An 18,568-nucleotide genomic window follows, 5' to 3' on the forward strand; every position below is an offset into this window, starting at 1 on the left:
GATTGTAATTAAGAGACACCAAGTCTCAAATGGGTCGAACCTAAAATAATAAAATTTCATTATTTAATTAGTGGTTGGTGAAATTATGTTGGAAGATTCACATTTTTCTTAAACTTATATGTAAGTTTAAGACCCTGCTCTTATCATACGCGTTCTCTAACCCTAGTCTCATTGGAAAGATCTAAGACAGAGTAGAAGCCTTAAGCCGCTAACCCTTGCAAGTCTCAAATCTTATTGTTTGTGTTGCCCCTGCTATTAGATGAGTTTTGAAGTTATGTACTCTAGGAAGATGGCGACATGTATGAGTGCCATGTGTTTCAGGTTGTGTGAAAGATCCTAACTCACTTATAGATTCAAATCCTTACATATTATACCTTGATTGAATATGAAATATAGGCATTTTGTTAGTCTAATCCATCCTAGTCTAATCCTCCAAACAAACGAGGCAATCTTTTTGGAAGAAAAAAAGGGTAAAAAATTAAGGAAAGCTTTGGCAAAACCAAAAAAATAAACAAATCCCAAACGGGGGTATGGTATCACACTTACCTCAAAATTGGTGATATTTCATAAGAAAATGGCCTTTGTGGAGTGCGATTCAAGTTGGTCATCATTAGGTTAGGTAAGCTTTGGTTTGGGGTGGCCAAATGTCGTCATTTGCCATTCTTTGTTTACCAACAAATTGCCCTTGTTGACCAAAATGGGGCACCTTGCCATGCATCGTCACTATTCTATACCTACTACATACCATTGTTGTAGGTTTGATTTGAATAGTTCTGTGTTGACCTGCTGTGAGTTTTGCTATCAATTGTGCATTTCACCAAATGTAAAAATAGAAAATTTAACGTACATCGCAAAATGTTTTTCAATTTTGGGAATGCAATGATCTTCTCTTTTTCAACAATAATCAATAATACTTTAATTATGTTTCAATAGCTTCTGGTCCACCAACTTTAGATAACTTTTCGATAATTTTGTTAGAAAAGAAACTGGTATTTAATTTTTATTATAATTTTTCAGTCCTTTTAGGTGTTTTAGTTTCATCGATAATTAATCTAAAATTAGATGAATAACAAATCTGATCAGCTCATAATCTTGTCATATTGACTAAAAGGAATTTTAATTGCAATGGCCCCTGTCCCTGAACTTATACATTTTAGTCCACCAATTCATTTCCTTGCCATTTTGGTCCTCTAACTCCTGATCAATTCATTCATTTTCGTCCCATTTTCTGTTAAGTTTAAGGGTCATATTAAAATAAGTCCTTACAATTCAAAAACTCTAGACAATAACCCATCAATAATACAATGTTTAAGTAAAACTCAATTTTAAATTATGATAAAATGTGTCCATATGGAGGTTGGTTTATTTACAAGATGCTAACCGTTTTTCAATCACCTAATTAAGGCAAATGAATAATACCTCACTGCACATTTATGTTTCCACTCCCAGAAATAATGGGCTACAATCAAATTACTTCAAATATTCTCTCCTAACCTCCTATAGCTCGAATAAATGAATTTAAATATTATGTCTAATATCCTCCTATTATATTTAAACATTACCTAATATTCTCCAGTATTATAGATGTATATGTATAATATATATTCTAATAGCTACAATACTCATAGAAAAATAGGTATGTTAATTAGATGACACTTTGTAAAAAAAAAAAGTTAAAAAAAAATTATATAGCTCAAATAGATTAATATTTTTTGGGTGCATTATATAGAAATTAATTAATTTTTTTTGGGTTTCGTACATTATATAGAAATAATGCACCTATTTTTTTGGATACCTATTATGTAAGAAAATAGGTACATTTATATAACAAAAATAGGTATAAAAAAATACATTTCTCGGATAAATGATTTTTTTTTTTTTTACCTATTAAATTATGAGAGGCAAAAATTGGTACAATATTTCTATATATATATATATTTAAAAAAAGACACATAGCTCGGTTAAATGAAATTTTTTTATACCTATTTTTGTTAACGAAAATAGATACATTATTTTCATACAAAAATAGGTATGTCACTTTATAATTGGAAATTTTGTACACTTTTTATAAATTGAAAGCATATTTACAAAATAACGTACCTAGCCCGGATAAATGAGGTATATGTTACTTTGTAATAGAAAATTTTGTACACTTTATATAAATTAAAAACATATTTTAAAAAATAGGTAAAAACAAAATATCGTACAACACACCCAAAAAAAAATCAAAAATCGAACAATTGTCAATTTTTTCAATTTAAGCTATTTTTTAGTTTATTTGTGTGTGTAAAATACTTATATTGCCTTTGAGAGAGAAAAATCAGATATATCAAAAAACCAAATTTGATTCATTTTCTCCTTTCACGCTGGTGCTTTCTCGGTGTTGGAGCAAGATGAGCTTCCATTGAAGCTCAATCTCAGGTCCAATTATATTCTTCATCTCTTATCTACAATTTTCAATATTTCACATTCGATTTCTTGTTCTAAAATCGTGCTTCTATTCATATATATATATATATATATATATTTGGATTGTTCGGAACCTCGAATGAACCTTGATCAGATGCTCTTAGCTCTACTCTTCATCTTCGAGCTCTACTCCTCTTTTGCCATGTTGTTGTCATCGTCGTCGTCGTCATCGTCATCGTCATCGTCGTCATAATCCTCATAGTTTGCTTTGGACTTGAGATTTTTGATCTTTTGCTTCAATTATGTGTTTCTCTTTCGAATTTTAGTTGATTTTCGGATTGTATTTTAAGCTTTGATGATCGATTTATTTTTTGTTACTATTTTAGTTATGGATCTCATTTTTGTTTAACAATGTACTTCTATGACAGAGTATTAACAATGTACTTCTATGACATAATAGTATTAACAATCTAGGCTCGGCTTGTTTTGAGTTGGTCTAGTTTGTTCTTTCTTCATCTTTTCTTTGGTGGACATGTATTGGAAATAGCAATATGACAAGCATTAATCAACATGACAGTAAACTAGCAGTGTTATTACCCTAGACTGGAACATTACAGGGATAGACATGCATTAGAAATAGGATGTCATAGGAAACTAACAGTGATTATTACCATAGACTGGAACATTACAGGGGTAGACATGCATTAGAAATATGATGTCATAGGAACCTAGCAATGTTATTATCCTAGATTGGAACATTATAGGGGTAGACATGCATTAGAAATAGGATGTCATAGGAAACTAGGATAACTGGAACATTACAGGGGTAGACATGCATTAGAAATAAGATGTCATAGGAAACTAGGGTAACTGGAACATTACAAGGGTAGACATGCATTAGAAATAGGATGTCATAGGAAACTAGCAGCGCTATTACCTTAGACTGGAACATTACAGTCATTAATCAACATGACAGTAAACTAGCAGTGTTATTACCCTATACTGGAACATTACAGCCATTAATCAACATGACAATAAAGGTGTGGAACATTATAGTCATTAAACAACATGACGCGTTAATGAAGCTACGGTTTTCAAGACGTTTTATTTGTAATGAATTGTTTGGGTTTTTTTGTTATAAAATTGGGCTGGGCTTTTTGGGTGCTTTTTAAGTTTTTTATGTTTGGCTTCTTTTAAGTTGATCAATGACAGTCACGTAATTTATAGAAACTTCAACACCAATTTCTTATGTAGTAAATGAGTTTCGGGTGTGTTTCTAAAGTGCATTCCATGTGGGGCTTTTTTATTTATAATTTCAAGCCCTATTTTGGGTATATTAGTGAAGCACCCAAAAAATAAAAAGCAATCCCAAACAGGACCACAGTATCACACTTACCTCAAAAATGGTGAAATTTCATAAGGAAATGGCCTTTGTGGAGTGGGATTTAAGTTGGTCATTAAATTAGACAAGCTTTGGCTTGGGATGGCCAAATGTCGTCGTTCGCCATTCTTCATTTACCAACAAATTGCCCTTGTTGACCAAAATGGGGCACCTTGACATGCATCGTCACTATTCTATACCTACTACATACCATTGTTGTAGGATTGAATAGTTCTGTGTTGACCGACTGTGAGTTTTGCTATCAATTGTGTATTTCACCAAATGTGAAAATAGAACATACGTCGCGAAATGTTTTTCAAATTTGGGAATGCAATGATCTTCTCTTTTTCAAGAATAGTCATTAATACTTTGATTATGTTTCACTAGCTGCTGGTCCACCAACTTTAGATAACTTTTCTATAATTTTGTTAGAAAAGAAACTGGTACGTAATTTTTTCTATAATTTTTCCGTCCGTTTAGGTGTTTTAGTTTAATCGACAATTAATCTAAAACTTGATGAACAACAAATCTGATCGGCTCCTAATCTTGTCATATTGACTAAATGGAATTTTAATCGCAATGGCCCCTGTCCCTGAACTTATACATTTTAGTCCACCAACTCATTTCCGTGTCATTTTGGTCCTCTAACTCCTCATTGATGCCAAGCCATTCATTTTGTCCCATGTTCTGTTAATTTTAATCCAGTGAATAGCACGCGACATTATTTTTAGGGCTAAATTTGACGTTTGAGTCCATTCTAAGTCATCATTGGTAAAATTATGGCTAAATTGGGGTTCTAAGAATTTTGGTGAATTAGGATTTCAATTTGAAGGAAATAAGATAGATACGTGAATGAAAGTTTCAATTTGGGGGAAATGGGCGGTCAGGAGTTGTGTCAGACATTTTAGAAGAATACTTGTGTTTGAATCGATTGTTTTACCCCTCAAATAGACAGTGAAATTGACGAAATGAGATGAAATGCAACAAAATAGTGGAATTGATGTGAATGAGAGAGCTGGAGAGGCTAAAATGACATGAAAATTAGTTGGACGACCAAAAAGGAACTCGGGTATAAAGTTCAGGGACTATTATGGTTAAAAACTCTAACTAAAATTTTATTTGGGCAAAGAAAGAAGTTGAGTGCATTGCAGCAAGGGATGGTGCAAAGTTGTTCTTTTGGCCGATGACCTAGATCTTTCAGGAAAAATCTTATTTATCAGCTGTACTGTTGAAAATAAAATAAATCTTCTTTATCAGCTGTACTGTTTTAATTTGGATATATACTTGGGCTGGAGCAGATGAAAACAATTGCACTTGCGTTCTTCATGGATATCTTTAACCAAGTAATTAATTTGATGGGTTGCATGGTATTAAGTTGAAACTTGAATCATCTTTCAACTTCGGAAAAAGAATGCCACTAAAGCTTTTACTTCTACTCGATCATGCCGCGTCAGGAAATTTAGGCAATGATTACATGAGGCTGACACAATTGGTAGAAGGACCAAACGAATATTTCTCTCAGCCAGCATGGAATTAGTTGAGCAGCCTGCGAAAACACCGACTGTGTCTACCACACAAGTCAGAGAAAGAAAAAAAGAGATGAAATATTATGCAATACATCAATTATTAGCTGGGACGTGATCTGAAATTTCATTTGAAATCAATGGAGGGCATGGACTTGGAGGGTTCATAACTTGATGACCTAAACACATCAACAACTTGTGTGATATTTACCCATGTGTTATGCGTCTAGTGCACCGTCGATAGTTTTTTGTCAATGTTTTTTTGTTGTTGTGTCTATAGCTACCTAGCCCACCAACTGATTGATAAAGAGTAACTTGTACTGTACTACAAAAAATAAAAACCCTAGCTAGCTTGCATATGAAATATTGTGACTGAAAAGGAAAATATTGTGAGAAGTGTCTATATAAATATGTATCTTCTGTTCTTAATATTTGCAAGAAAAGCAAAGACCCTAGATCGAAATGGGAAAGAGCAAGGTGCTTGTGGTAGGTGGAACTGGGTACATGGGAAGAAGGATTGTAAAGACAAGCCTAGCCCAAGGCCACCCAACCTATGTCCTTCAAAGGCCAGAGATTGGCCTTGACATTGATAAGTTGCAAATGCTCTTGGAATTCAAGAAGCAAGGGGCTCATCTTGTGGAGGGCTCATTTTCTGATTTTCAAAGCCTTGTTGATGCTGTCAAGCTTGTGGATGTTGTCATTTGCACAATGTCTGGGGTTCATTTTCGTAGTCACAACATTTTGTTGCAGCTCAAGGTTGTCAAAGCTATCAAAGAAGCCGGAAATATTAAGGTACGAAAAAGCTTAATCTCTCCGAACATCCTATATTTGTATTAGGCACATATTTACAAATTAAGCAAGGATGAATGCTCACTTGCTCATTGTATTTGTCACTTCTTTCCTGCCTTGGCATTTTTGTGTAGCGTTTCTTGCCATCAGAGTTTGGTCTAGATCCAGCACGTATGGGACATGCACTTGAACCTGGGAGAGTTACATTTGATGAGAAAATGGTGGTGAGAAAGGCAATACAAGATGCTAAAATCCCCTTCACTTATGTCTGTGGTGCCAGCTTTGCCGGTTATTTCGCTGGCAACCTTTCACAGATGGGAACACTCCTTCCTCCAAGGGAAAAAGTCCTTATTTATGGAGATGGCAACTCTAAAGGTACAAGTTAAAGAATTAAATCAAAAGCCACATCACCATATGCGTTCATTATAAATTTACCCTGCATGCAGGCCAATAATATATAAATTTACTATTCATTCAGATGTCTACACGTTATTTTTATGCGGATGACATTGTAAATAGGGAGGAAAGCAATTATGGGTAATAAAAAATATATGGCGTCCGCAAGATAATAACGTTCAGACATCCGCATAGGAGAATTTCTGTACATATATAATACGTGTCCTTTTTTCTATATTTTTTTATGCATGCAAATGCAACTCAGGTGTGGTTGAAGTATAAATGACATAGAATTAATCGTCTTTTTATGATGTTCTTCATGTACTGTGCAGTGACTATTGTGGATGAAGATGACATTGCAACATATACGATCAAAACAATAGATGATCCACGAACATTGAACAAAACATTGTACTTTCGTCCACCCGAAAACGTACTCACTCAAAAACAACTGGTCGATATGTGGGAAAACCTTATAGGCAAGAAACTAGAACATATCACCATTTCGCAACAAGACTTCCTTGCCTCTATGAAAGGTTTGTATCATACGGAATTTATTGAACGCAAGAAAATTACCAAGTTACATTTAATCTATAATTTTATATTTCAGGTATGGACTATGCTGGCCAGGTAGGAGTGGGGCATTTCTACCATATTTTCTATGAAGGCGCTCTAACAAACTTCGAAATAGGAAAAGAAGGAGAAGAAGCTTCAAAGCTTTACCCAGAAGTGAAATACACCCGCATGAATGAATATTTAAAAATTTATGCATGAGAACAAAGTGTTTATGGACATTTCGAGCTCTATTAATCACCTATTATGTATTGTCATTCCTTGATTCCAATTCAATTCATCAACTGTTATAAACAAAGATAATAACATTTGTGGACATGAGATGTTTTACGTCTGCAACAATTCATGGTGCACATTCTGACCAATCAAGCTGTTGTAGTTTGCTCAATTGATACAAAAACTCAAGAAAATTGGTCTAAACTTTCAAGCATGAGAAATAAAAATTGCATATCATGACCTGCTTAGCAAAATACGTACATGAGTGTAAAGAAAATAAGCAAATAACATATACGATTATTTATTTATTTATTTATTTAGAAATGAAATTCATTCATAGAATCAAAATAACGTAAATAGAGGGACATCATATAGTGGCCTCGTTAAGACTTTCATAGGGAACAAACCCCGTGATAGGAAAGAGTACCACACATGTCATGGACTAACAAGAGAGTCTGATGCAGTCATATAGGACTAATACAAAAGCAAAGAAAAATAACACTGACACAAAGACCTCCAACGAGAATACATCAACACAACACAACTGTCAAAAGAGTTCTTCTATGAAATCATAGTATTTTGCACAACCATAAGATAGTGAGAGCATCTAACAGAGAACACACCAAATCTCCAAAAAAGACAAATAGAACCCACAAAGCACACCAGCTTTATCCACCTTTAATAACGAATGGCCTTGCGAATAGCGAAGTCTGCAGGGAGCAACACAAGAGAGACAAAAGACAACGAGCAAGCCAAGATAAAAGGAAAACAAAAAATCCTCAAAGACACACTGTATCACCCCTACTCTGACAAGGAAACCTCTAATAATGAATCCATAGTCCTTAAGACAAGCGGATAATCAAAGGTATGCTGAGAGAAGAATTGAGAAAATATAATGCAACAATAACAAAACTGGCCTTAGCCACTTAACTTGAACCAAAGATCAGGCACAAAAGCATTCGTTGGATGCCAATCCCACGAATGTTCCAATAACACATTAAGAAAGGCTCCTAGGAGACCCCACTAGACCGGTTTCCATAGGTTTGTCAGAATAGGAATCAGTGCAAAGGTGCTTAGGAGCCATGAAATCTACCTTAGAAACCAAGGTATCACCACCAGAAATGGGCGCAACCAAATCAAGATAGCCAAGAACTGACATAGACATGGTAGCTGCAGGGAATATTGTGGGTATGGTGTTGTGTAGAGATTTCTAAAAACTCTACAACCAAACTTTGAGAGTATAAATCACTTACCAAGTCATATCTAATATGAAATCAAAGTAGGAGTAGAAGCATTAAATAAACTAGGGATTCATGCAAGTCTCATTTAGTCCCAATCTTTATAAGTCTATGAAGATAAAATGTTCATACCCTTGGAGCGAATCTTGAAACCAAGAATGGTGTTCAAGTAGAGGGAGTGGTCCCTTTGTTGTTGGCTCTCCCTTTGATGTTGATTATTCACCTTGTAGCTCTCCAAATAGGTACAAATATATGAACCTCCCCAAAGCTCTTCACCAAGGATTGAATGGGATGAGAGAATTAGTAGACAACAAGTGAAGAGTGGTGCTAGCACCCTCATTTGATGTGATAGATTCAAGGGGTTAGGAAGAGAGAGCTTGATGTTTTCTCTCTTCCAATTTCACCAACTTGAAAACCCTAGGATGATAGGATACCATAGCTACACACTTATAGGATAAAAAAAATGTCACCAGAGTGACAAAAATACCCCCATGCCATAGTGTAGCCGCATCCCCCCCTTTGTGTGTCATCTTTGTGCTATCTTGGTCCAACACATTAATGCTATAATGTGTCACATATGTGCCTAAGTCCATATGGTCAAATCCCTTTTGAATTTCCAAGTCATATGGGACCTTTAATTAAAGTTTCATAACTTTAATTAGATAATTAAATTAATCTAATCAATTTAATTACTCCAGTGACTTGACCAATTCAATCACTCACTTGTCTAACGAGTGTTGGTCCTGGTCATTCTTAGTTGACTGTGTCAAGTGTCGGGTCAATCGTTTGACCTTTGACTTTTGATTTTGACCTTTGACTTTCACATTGACTTTGACCAAGTCACAAAAATCATTCGTACTCTTCTTAATCTCCCAATCAATTCCTTTTCGGTGTGCAATCTTATAGGTTCTAATTAGCGAGGTAGTAGGTATGAATGATTCACTCTGAATCAAGTGTGAATTGTATCCCTCCACACAATTCTCCCTATTGGCAAAGGCTAATTATAATTAGTCCTTACAGGGCTTCCACAAGCCATGAGTGACACTTAACAGTATGTCATGGCTACCCAAGCTAAAAAGAATTCATTTAGAGAACCTAGTCAGTTTGTGATTACAATGCAATTCGATTCTTCTCTAATTCAATACTTTATGTCATATTCTTGGGATATGGTAAACTTGTGTCAAAATCCCTAATATAACATTTCTAGAATATATGATTTAATTTGATGAAATTGTAAACGTTCTTGTTTCATCTGATACTTTGGCCAAAGATTCATGAATCATATATTTAGAGTATTCTCTCTTCTTACTAAGAGCAGAGATTCCTTGTTGTACATTTACCTATCTCTACATACATGCTGAGAATCCAGAAGAACACCTTTAAGTCACATTATTTTGATACGATTGTATGGTGCTCTCAAAGAGAAACAACATATATATAAGACAATTGTTATGTCTCAAGTCTAAGGATTATTTTGCATTATCACAACTTAGAATTCTTTGTTTGACACTTGTGAGTAAGACTTCCATACAAGAATTCCAGAGTTGATCGCGTTCAGTGGACTCCATCTCTATAGAGCACCTACACATATGTCTCAATGTCTCTACACGAATGACTTAAGACTAGTCATCCTCCTAATTGAGCAGACATTATGTGTACCAATCTTTGCGAGTCACTATTGTCCAATTGGTGATCCTATGACCAGGAACATATTAAGATATGATATTTATATGTATGGAAATGTCTCATGCATCTAAGTTCTTTGTGTATGTTATGTATCTAAAGCAATGTTCTTGCCCCTTTGATTATTATATATATATATATATTATTTCTTAGAATGATCCATTTTTATATTGGCTTCTAGGGCATGTATCTAGCAGCAGTGACCAGAGGAAATAAGGCCCAAAACACAAGGAAAACAAGCCACCGAACAGCATGGGAGGGAAATCTGAGAGTGATCGAACCAAACCTCATCGCCTTCCTCTTCTCAGTCCACCTTCGACCTTCCGCACAATGTCACCTTATCTCCAGTCCGTTGTCTTTGTGCCTCTCAAATTTCTCTTTGTGAACGACGGGCTGGGGATTGAGTATCTAATATGCTTGCTTACACATATTAAGAGCTTAGCATCTTAATCATTTGAACAAGTGCGTTTTCGTTCTAAAACATGAAACTTAAGCTCTGATATCACATGTAAACTCTGCATACTGCATATAAAAGAGCCACTAACCTTGGTATGCTGCCATTCTGACTATTTAAAAACTATTATGGTTACTTTAACTTCTATTATGGCTACTTGGACCGCAGTTATGTCTCTATGTGTGAACCTTAAACACTAACTTTAAAAGAGATGTCGGATTAGTTTTAGTTAAATTCCTAATCAATACCAAGTCTTAGATCCCTATCATGATTAGAAGGCAACAATTATTAAGTGGTTCAAGGATGGGTCACTAATGGCTATGTCAACTGAGACACAGGTGGTGGCGATTCATAATATTTCTGTATCATGTTTTGCCTAAACCTCTATGAAATATGTGTAGTAATCTTTAATCTTTCACGAATTAGTTTAAACTTAAGACACAAAAAATACAAGATAAAGAAAATATGAGGAGAGAGAGTGGGGAAGGATATTATCAAGGGAACATGCTTAAATTGTAATAATTTCTCCTTCTTTTTTCAGATATTTGTTTCAAAAACTCTAATATATATATGTAGATAAAAAAAAATTCAAAAGAAAAATAGGAGAATATAAAAGAACACTAGAAAGACATTTGAAAAAGTGATGTGGATAACATGGTGACAATGCAACACAAATGACAAAACAACAACTCTGCATTCTTCTCTTATGCCTTGACAAGAAGGAAAAGAAAAAAAGGCATTTGGTATCATTTCCTTAAATGAGTGAGCTTACTATGAATTGAAAGTCTGGGTGTTTGTATTTGCAAGATATTGGAGAAATGAATAATATCCATGCATATATACCCCAAAACATTACAACCATAGGCTATTATGATCCACACCCTAAAAAATGCAAGGAAGGGACGACTCATGCCAAGCGACAAACAAAAATATGGACTACGGTGTACATACATAGGGTGCGCAACATTTGGCGTCAGTAAGGGTTAGGGGAAGTCTGGTGTAATTAACTTAACTTTTTTTTTTTTTTTAATACGTTTTTAATTATTTTTAGTTGTAATTAATTGATGGAAATGCCCGGGAACTTTAACGAAGTTAGACGTAGGTGGTGGATTGCAACACTTTATATAGGTGGTTAAAAATAACAATTATTAAAAGATCAGGTGGTAATGACACACATGCAAGGGTGAAATTGGTACTTAGGTGACAAATGGTAAATTTAATTACACAAACAAGACAAAACAACACAGCAATCTTCACACACTTTAAACCTTGACCAAATACACGTATGACTAGTCAACTGCTAGTCATGAACAATCACAATCAAGAGAACACACAGATCATGCCACAATGTACCTGCAACCCTAGAAGATTACTAGTGACAACCTAGGCACTCTGAAGGACCCATCAATCTAGGCATCCCCTGTGCTAGCAACAACTATGTGAAAGTGTGTGAAATCATCAAAATCATGCAAACATCAAACAGCGATAAAGATGACTAGTCAACCACCAAGAACACAAACCCAGAAAAATTACAGATATGTAAAACAGATTTTGTTCACCTAGAAACCCACCATTGGGAAAATCGGAGTCATCAACCGACTGCATTCCACTAAGTAGAAAAGATTCTTACAAAGGAAATACAATCAAGCTCAAGATTCACCTAGGTCTATTTAGGAATATGAGCAATACCTCCTTTGTGCAATCTTCTTCACCAACTTAGCAAAACTTGAAGCTCAGTTCTTCATGGCAATGGCAGCTCCTTCTCCAAATTGTTCATCCCATGACACAAGCTTGCAAGTTCCAACACGGACCAAAACCAATATTTGGATTCAAAGAGAATGACCAATTTCTTCAAGAAACCATACTCTTGAAGAAATCAGTCTTGAATCTGACCTAGATATAAATGAGAGATGATTTGAATAGCTAGATGCAGATTTGGGTTTTCAAAAGCAGTTTTTCAAAAAGAAATCAATTGGAAAAACTCATAGATGAAAAATATATGGTTCTCTCTTGAGGAAGAAGAGAAAGAAAGCAAAACAATCTTTCCCAAAAATTCCACGCAAAAGAGACAGCCGCCAAATGACCAAAATCGTGACCTTTACAGCCAAAAATTCGTTAGGTCAGAAAACACAGATGGCAGCAGAGAGAGAGAAAGAGGAATAGGACAAAACAGTTTGTTATCCAGCTGGAAGCAAGGATGACTAGTCATATGAGAAACGGATGACTAGTCATCATTTTATGAAGACTGTTTAATGTAATGATATGCAATGCTCAATACCTTTGTTAACTTGCTTGAGCTACCATAGAGCAAAGATTAGAGAAGAGCACCAATAAAAGTTTTCCCTAATCTAGACTTGAGCTTGATAAATTACATTACACATCCTATTACAAAGTTGTCAAGGGAAGCCAAAAGAAAATAGTAAAAACCATACATTAACAATCTCCCCATTTTTGGCTTTCCTTGACAACACACTCTCTAAGAACACTCAACCCAAAACCAAGACTAATGAGATGATGAAGTGAAGGTACCTGCAAGAACAACCAATCTTCCCGGCACAAAAACAAGCATATTATCACAGAAATTTTAAAACAATATGCAATGTGGGGTTGAGAGTGTTCTCCCCCTTGTTGATAAGGAAAGTGCAAAAAGGCAGAGAGAGAGAAACAGCATATAAAAGGGATTAACCACAAAGTGATAGGCATATAGGAACAAAGTTAACAGCACATATTCATATATGGATGACTAGTCAAACAACAGTTGGTTAAAAACAATACAGAACATAGATTTATGACTAGTCAAATATTAGTTGTTCAAAACAGGACAGAACGACTCCCCTTATCACAATGCATAGACTACCCACAATGTGTTAACAAAAACAATCCCCCCTTAGCAAAATGCACAGACTACCCATAAGGAGATTACAAAACAACTCCCCCTATCAAAATGCACAGCCTATCCAATATTAAACTTCCTAACAAGGACACAGCCAAGAGCAACACCAAGCTAAAACACCAAAGAGCCACCAGAATCCACAGAGTCATCCGAGTCCTCAACAGTGGCGGAGTAGGTTGAGTATCTGCAGCAGCAGCAGCAGGAGTCGAAGTGGATGGAATGCGGCTTAAAAGATGCTTGAATATACTCCTCCTTGGCAGCTAGCTGATCTCTGAGAGAGGCATTCTCAGAGGAAGACGACACAGAAGTGAGAAAGGTTCTAGAAACTTTCTGGCTAAGGGCAGCAGAGGCCTTGCCATAAGGAGCAATGGGAGGATGCCACTGATCGGAATCATGAAATACCACCCCATTTTTCTCACAAAGGCGCTGAATCAGACAAGGGAAGACAAGAGTCCCCTTGTGCTTGGTACCATGACCAATGGTTTTTCCAAGAATGGCATTATAAAGGATATCACCAAGGGGAATTTTATCATGATTCACCATGGAAATCATGAGTTGACAGGCAGCAAGAGTGGGATTAGAATTGTTCCCAGTGGGGAGAACATTATGACGGATAAAGTCCCACAAAAATTTATAAAACGGTGACAGGTAAGACTTGATAGGCAGACCTTTAGAAGTCAAAGGCATGGATTGATCAGTTTATGCCATAGATTTAAAAAGATCAATGGAGTAATCAGCAGAAGCAAGAGCAAATTTCGCATAATCAAAACCAGGGCACGATCGAAAACCTAAGACCCGATTGATAACAGATGGTCTCAGAGTAATGGGGACTGACCTAACAATTATCTGAAATTTTAACTCCTTAGGATCAGCAGGAAAGTTAGAGTAAAATTCTTGAATTACAAAGGCATTAAACTTACCAGAGAGAGAGTTTAGGGCATGAAGGTGGTAGTGCTCCAAAATTTGATTTGCAAACTCCTGAGCAGCCAAAGGAATAGCATCAAACTGGTAAGACATCTCAGGAACAAATTTCCTTTTGGAGACAACTTCTTCAAAGAAGGAGGCAGCCTCAGAAGACACAAATGGAGAGGAATCTCCAACAGGAACAGAGGAAGAGGGACGGGTTCTAGGAGCCCTAGGAATTGAGGGAATGAAATCCACACTTTCGGTGGATTTGGATTTGGAACGACGGTGGTAAGTGAGGATAGGCTTTGAGGAAGACATGGCTAGTAGCGGGAATGAATTTCGAAGAGAGAAAAAAAAATGAAATGGAGAGGAAGACGAAACTGTCGAGAACAGAGAGAGAGAGAGAAGAGGGAAATGAAAACGAGGAAGAAGAGGAAAAGAAATGACCTAAAAAGGAAAAAGACGCAAACGACACGACCCAAAAAAAAGAAAAAAACCGCTCAGAACCAAAAATTAAAAAAATAACCGCCAAAACGAAAAAAGAAAAAGACGCATCGGTTAGGAGACAAAGCGGATGACTAGGCAACCACAAGCAAGATGACTAGTCAACCCAGGCAAAATTGGCACAGGCAGAACCGGATGACTAGTCAACCACAAATATGATGACTAGTCAACTAATGCAAACTAGAGCGAGTATCAAACGCAAAACACCAAGATGACTAGTCAACCATAAGCAAAGATGACTAGTCAACCAAAACAGCAGTATGACAAACACCAAATAATATCGACCCTGTGAAAGACAAGGTTTTGATTTCTAAAAACACAAGCATGAACTAGCACATATATCAAGTGATCAAAGTTGCATTAGCACAATAGCCTAGACCAAGTCTTCAACACATGAAGGAAAAGGAATGAAAAAGAAGAAAAATTAAAACCATATGCAGTGTACATAGACAATCAACTCTGAGAGATAGGCAATGAGATGCAATTCATGCTCAGAGACAAGGCATATTTAGGAGAGAAGGAGGTTTAGAGCCAAGGGACACAAGAGATGATATCTTATCTCTCTTGGAGAAACAAGTATACAAAGCATTCTTAAGACATGATCATAGTATGGGCTCACAGCAAAAAATCATCACTCTCTAATGGCAAAATATTTGATGATTTATTTTGAGTTACTTGCACATCCCGAACATAAGTGCTTTGAATGGCCCAATTTTACGGCTCTTTGCTCTAGATTCTTCAATCAAAACACCTTATACCGTCCTAGAGCCGTGACTACATTGGTCACACTTCCTTTTTTTTTTTTTTAAATTTTATTTTATAAATTTTAAATAGATTGGCTAAGAGAGTGAGACCAGCTAAGAGATAATAACAAGAGCAGTCCAAAATGAAGCAAAGATACGTGGTTCACCAAGAGGACAAGATAGCACGATTTAAGTCTCATATAATAGCATCTTAAACAAGAAAAGGGATTATGCACAAGTCAGACAAAGCACAAAAACATTCAATCATTCACACCATCAGAAATGAGAGATATGAACAGTGACATATCAACATCAAAACAAAACACAAAATTTTGGGCTTGACTAGTCAACTACAAGCAAGATGACTAGTCAACTGTTTTGAAATGTGCTGAAGACAAAGAACAGACCAGCTAATCAATCAATTGAACAAAGGCCAATGGACTGCCGAAGTGTAACACGTTTATGAAAATCCAAGGCCTTGGTGAGTATATCTGCTAGCTGTTTTTCAGAGGGAACAAATTCCAAAGATAAAATGTTGTCTTCCACAAGATCTCTAATAAAATGGTGCCTAATGTCTATATGCTTAGTCCTAGAGTGTTGAACAGGATTTTTTGAAATATCTATGACACTCATGTTGTCACAATAGATTAGAAAGGATGATTGAGCAAGACCATAGTCTTCCAACATTTGTCTCATCCAAAGGAGTTGAGTACAACAACTCCCAGCTGCAACATACTCTGCTTCAGCATGGATAAGGAGACAGAATTCTGTTTTTGCTATGCCAAGCAACAAGATTGTTGCCTACATAGAAGACCCCGGAAGTGCTTTTCCTATCATCACTACAACCTGCCCAATCGGCATCACTATACCCAACAAGATTGACACAAGTGTCATAGGTATACCACAACCCAAACTCAATAGTCCCACTCACATATTTAATGATTCTCTTAACAGCAAACAAGTAAGACTCTTTTGGATCACTTTGAAACCGAGCACACACACCAACACTAAAAGAAATGTCAGGTCTACTAGCAGTTAAGTAGAGAAGACTCCCTATCATGCTTCTATAGAGAGTTTGATCCACACTTTTACCATGCAAGTCTCTATGAATCTTAGCACTAGTGCTCATTGGAGTTCTTGCAGATTTTACCCCCTCCAAACCAAATTTTGTCACAAGATTTTTTGCATATTTAGATTGAGATACAAAGATCCCATCATGGCTTTGTTTAATTTGAAGACCTAAGAAATAGTTAAGCTCACCTACAAGACTCATTTCAAATTCACTAGTCATGACATGAATAAAATCTTGAACATGCAAATCAGAGGTAGAACCAACCACAATATCATCAACATACACTTGAGCAATCAAGACATCCTTTTAAACCGTTTCACAAACAAAGTTTTATCAATGACCCTCTAACATACCCATTTCCTAGAAGATGAGAGGATAACCTCTCATACCATGCTCTAGGAGCTTGTTTCAAACCATAGAGAGCCTTTTTTAACCGAAACACATCATTTGGATGATGTGGATCTTCAAAACCCTTTGGTTGCTCAACATAGACCTCTTCATTTAGGACACCATTCAAGAAGGCAGTTTTGACATCCATTTGATAAAGTTTGAATTTCAAATGACAAGCAATGGCAAGAAGTAATCTAACTGATTCTAATCTTGCAACAGGGGCAAAAGTTTCATCAAAGTCAATGCCTTCCATTTGAGTGTATCCTTGAGCAACCAATCTAGCCTTGTTTCTTACCACATTACCTTGCTCATCGGTTTTATTTTTGAAAATCCACTTAGTGCCTATGACATTTGTGTTGACTGGTCTAGGAACAAGGTACCAAACGTCATTTCTCACAAATTGATTTAATTCTTCCTGCATTGCAAGAAACCATTCACCATGGTGTAGGGCTTCTTTCACATTTCTAGGCTCTTCCTTGGAGACATAACACACATGGCTAATTTCTTGAGCAAGTTGCTTCCTAGTTCTCACTCCCTGATTAAGAGGGCCAATAATGACACTCTCAGTTTGAGTGAGAGGACTAAGATCAGTATGAGAGCTAGCAGCCTGGACAGATGAGATGGAACTAGAAGTTGAAAAGGTTGACAGGTCAACCGGGACAGAATTTCCAAAAGTTGACAGGTCAACCACAAGATCCAGACCTGGAGATTCTTGCTCAGGAGGAGGAGGAGGTAAAAGATCATCCTCATCCAATGCCATCTCTGTAGATGCAGCAAAATCATCAATAGTGACATTTATGGATTCAATGATGGTTCTGGACCTACAGTTGTACACTCTATAGGCTCGGCTTGTGGTGGAATACCCTAGAAATATTCCCTTATCACACTTAGAATCAAACTTAGCAAGATGCTCCCTATCTCTCAAAATATAGCATGTGCTACCAAAGACCCTAAAATATGACACATTAGGCTTCTTTCCTTTCCAAATCTCATAGGGAGTTTGTTTGGTACTGCACTCACAAATACCCTGCTTGAGATGTAACAAGCTGTATTGACAGCTTCAGCCCAAAAGTGTTTAGCAAGATTTTTGCTATTTAGCATCACCCTTGCCATTTCTACAAGCACCCTATTCTTTCTCTCCACAACACCATTTTGCTGAGGTGTAATAGGTGCAGAGAACTCATGTTTAATTCCCATTTCTTCACAAAATTTCAGAAACTGAGAATTCTCAAATTCAGAGCCATGATCTGTTCTAATTCTAACAAGAGGTAGATGACTAGTCATCTTCTCTTTTTGCAAAAGGTGACAAGCAAACTTAAACCTTTGGAAGGTTTCAGATTTCTCACGTAAGAATGAGACCCAAGTGAACCTAGAGAAATCATCAACCATGACAAGAAT

The 18,568-nt window shown here is 36.3% G+C and overlaps 1 protein-coding gene across 1 annotated transcript; it reads left to right on the plus strand.

The window, feature by feature from the left end:
* The first annotated feature begins 5,740 nt into the window (after positions 1–5,740).
* On the plus strand, positions 5,741–7,424 carry LOC103336794 (isoflavone reductase homolog). The gene is made up of 4 exons (XM_008239893.2): positions 5,741–6,105; positions 6,237–6,477; positions 6,831–7,034; positions 7,109–7,424. The coding sequence occupies exons 1-4, from the start codon at positions 5,776–5,778 to the stop codon at positions 7,270–7,272; spliced, it is 939 nt and encodes a 312-aa protein (XP_008238115.2). The 5' UTR covers positions 5,741–5,775; the 3' UTR covers positions 7,273–7,424.
* The last annotated feature ends 11,144 nt before the right edge of the window (positions 7,425–18,568 follow it).

Source organism: Prunus mume, linkage group LG7, assembly GCF_029339155.1.
Source record: "Prunus mume cultivar Tortuosa linkage group LG7, ASM2933915v1, whole genome shotgun sequence".
NCBI lineage: Eukaryota > Viridiplantae > Streptophyta > Magnoliopsida > Rosales > Rosaceae > Prunus > Prunus mume.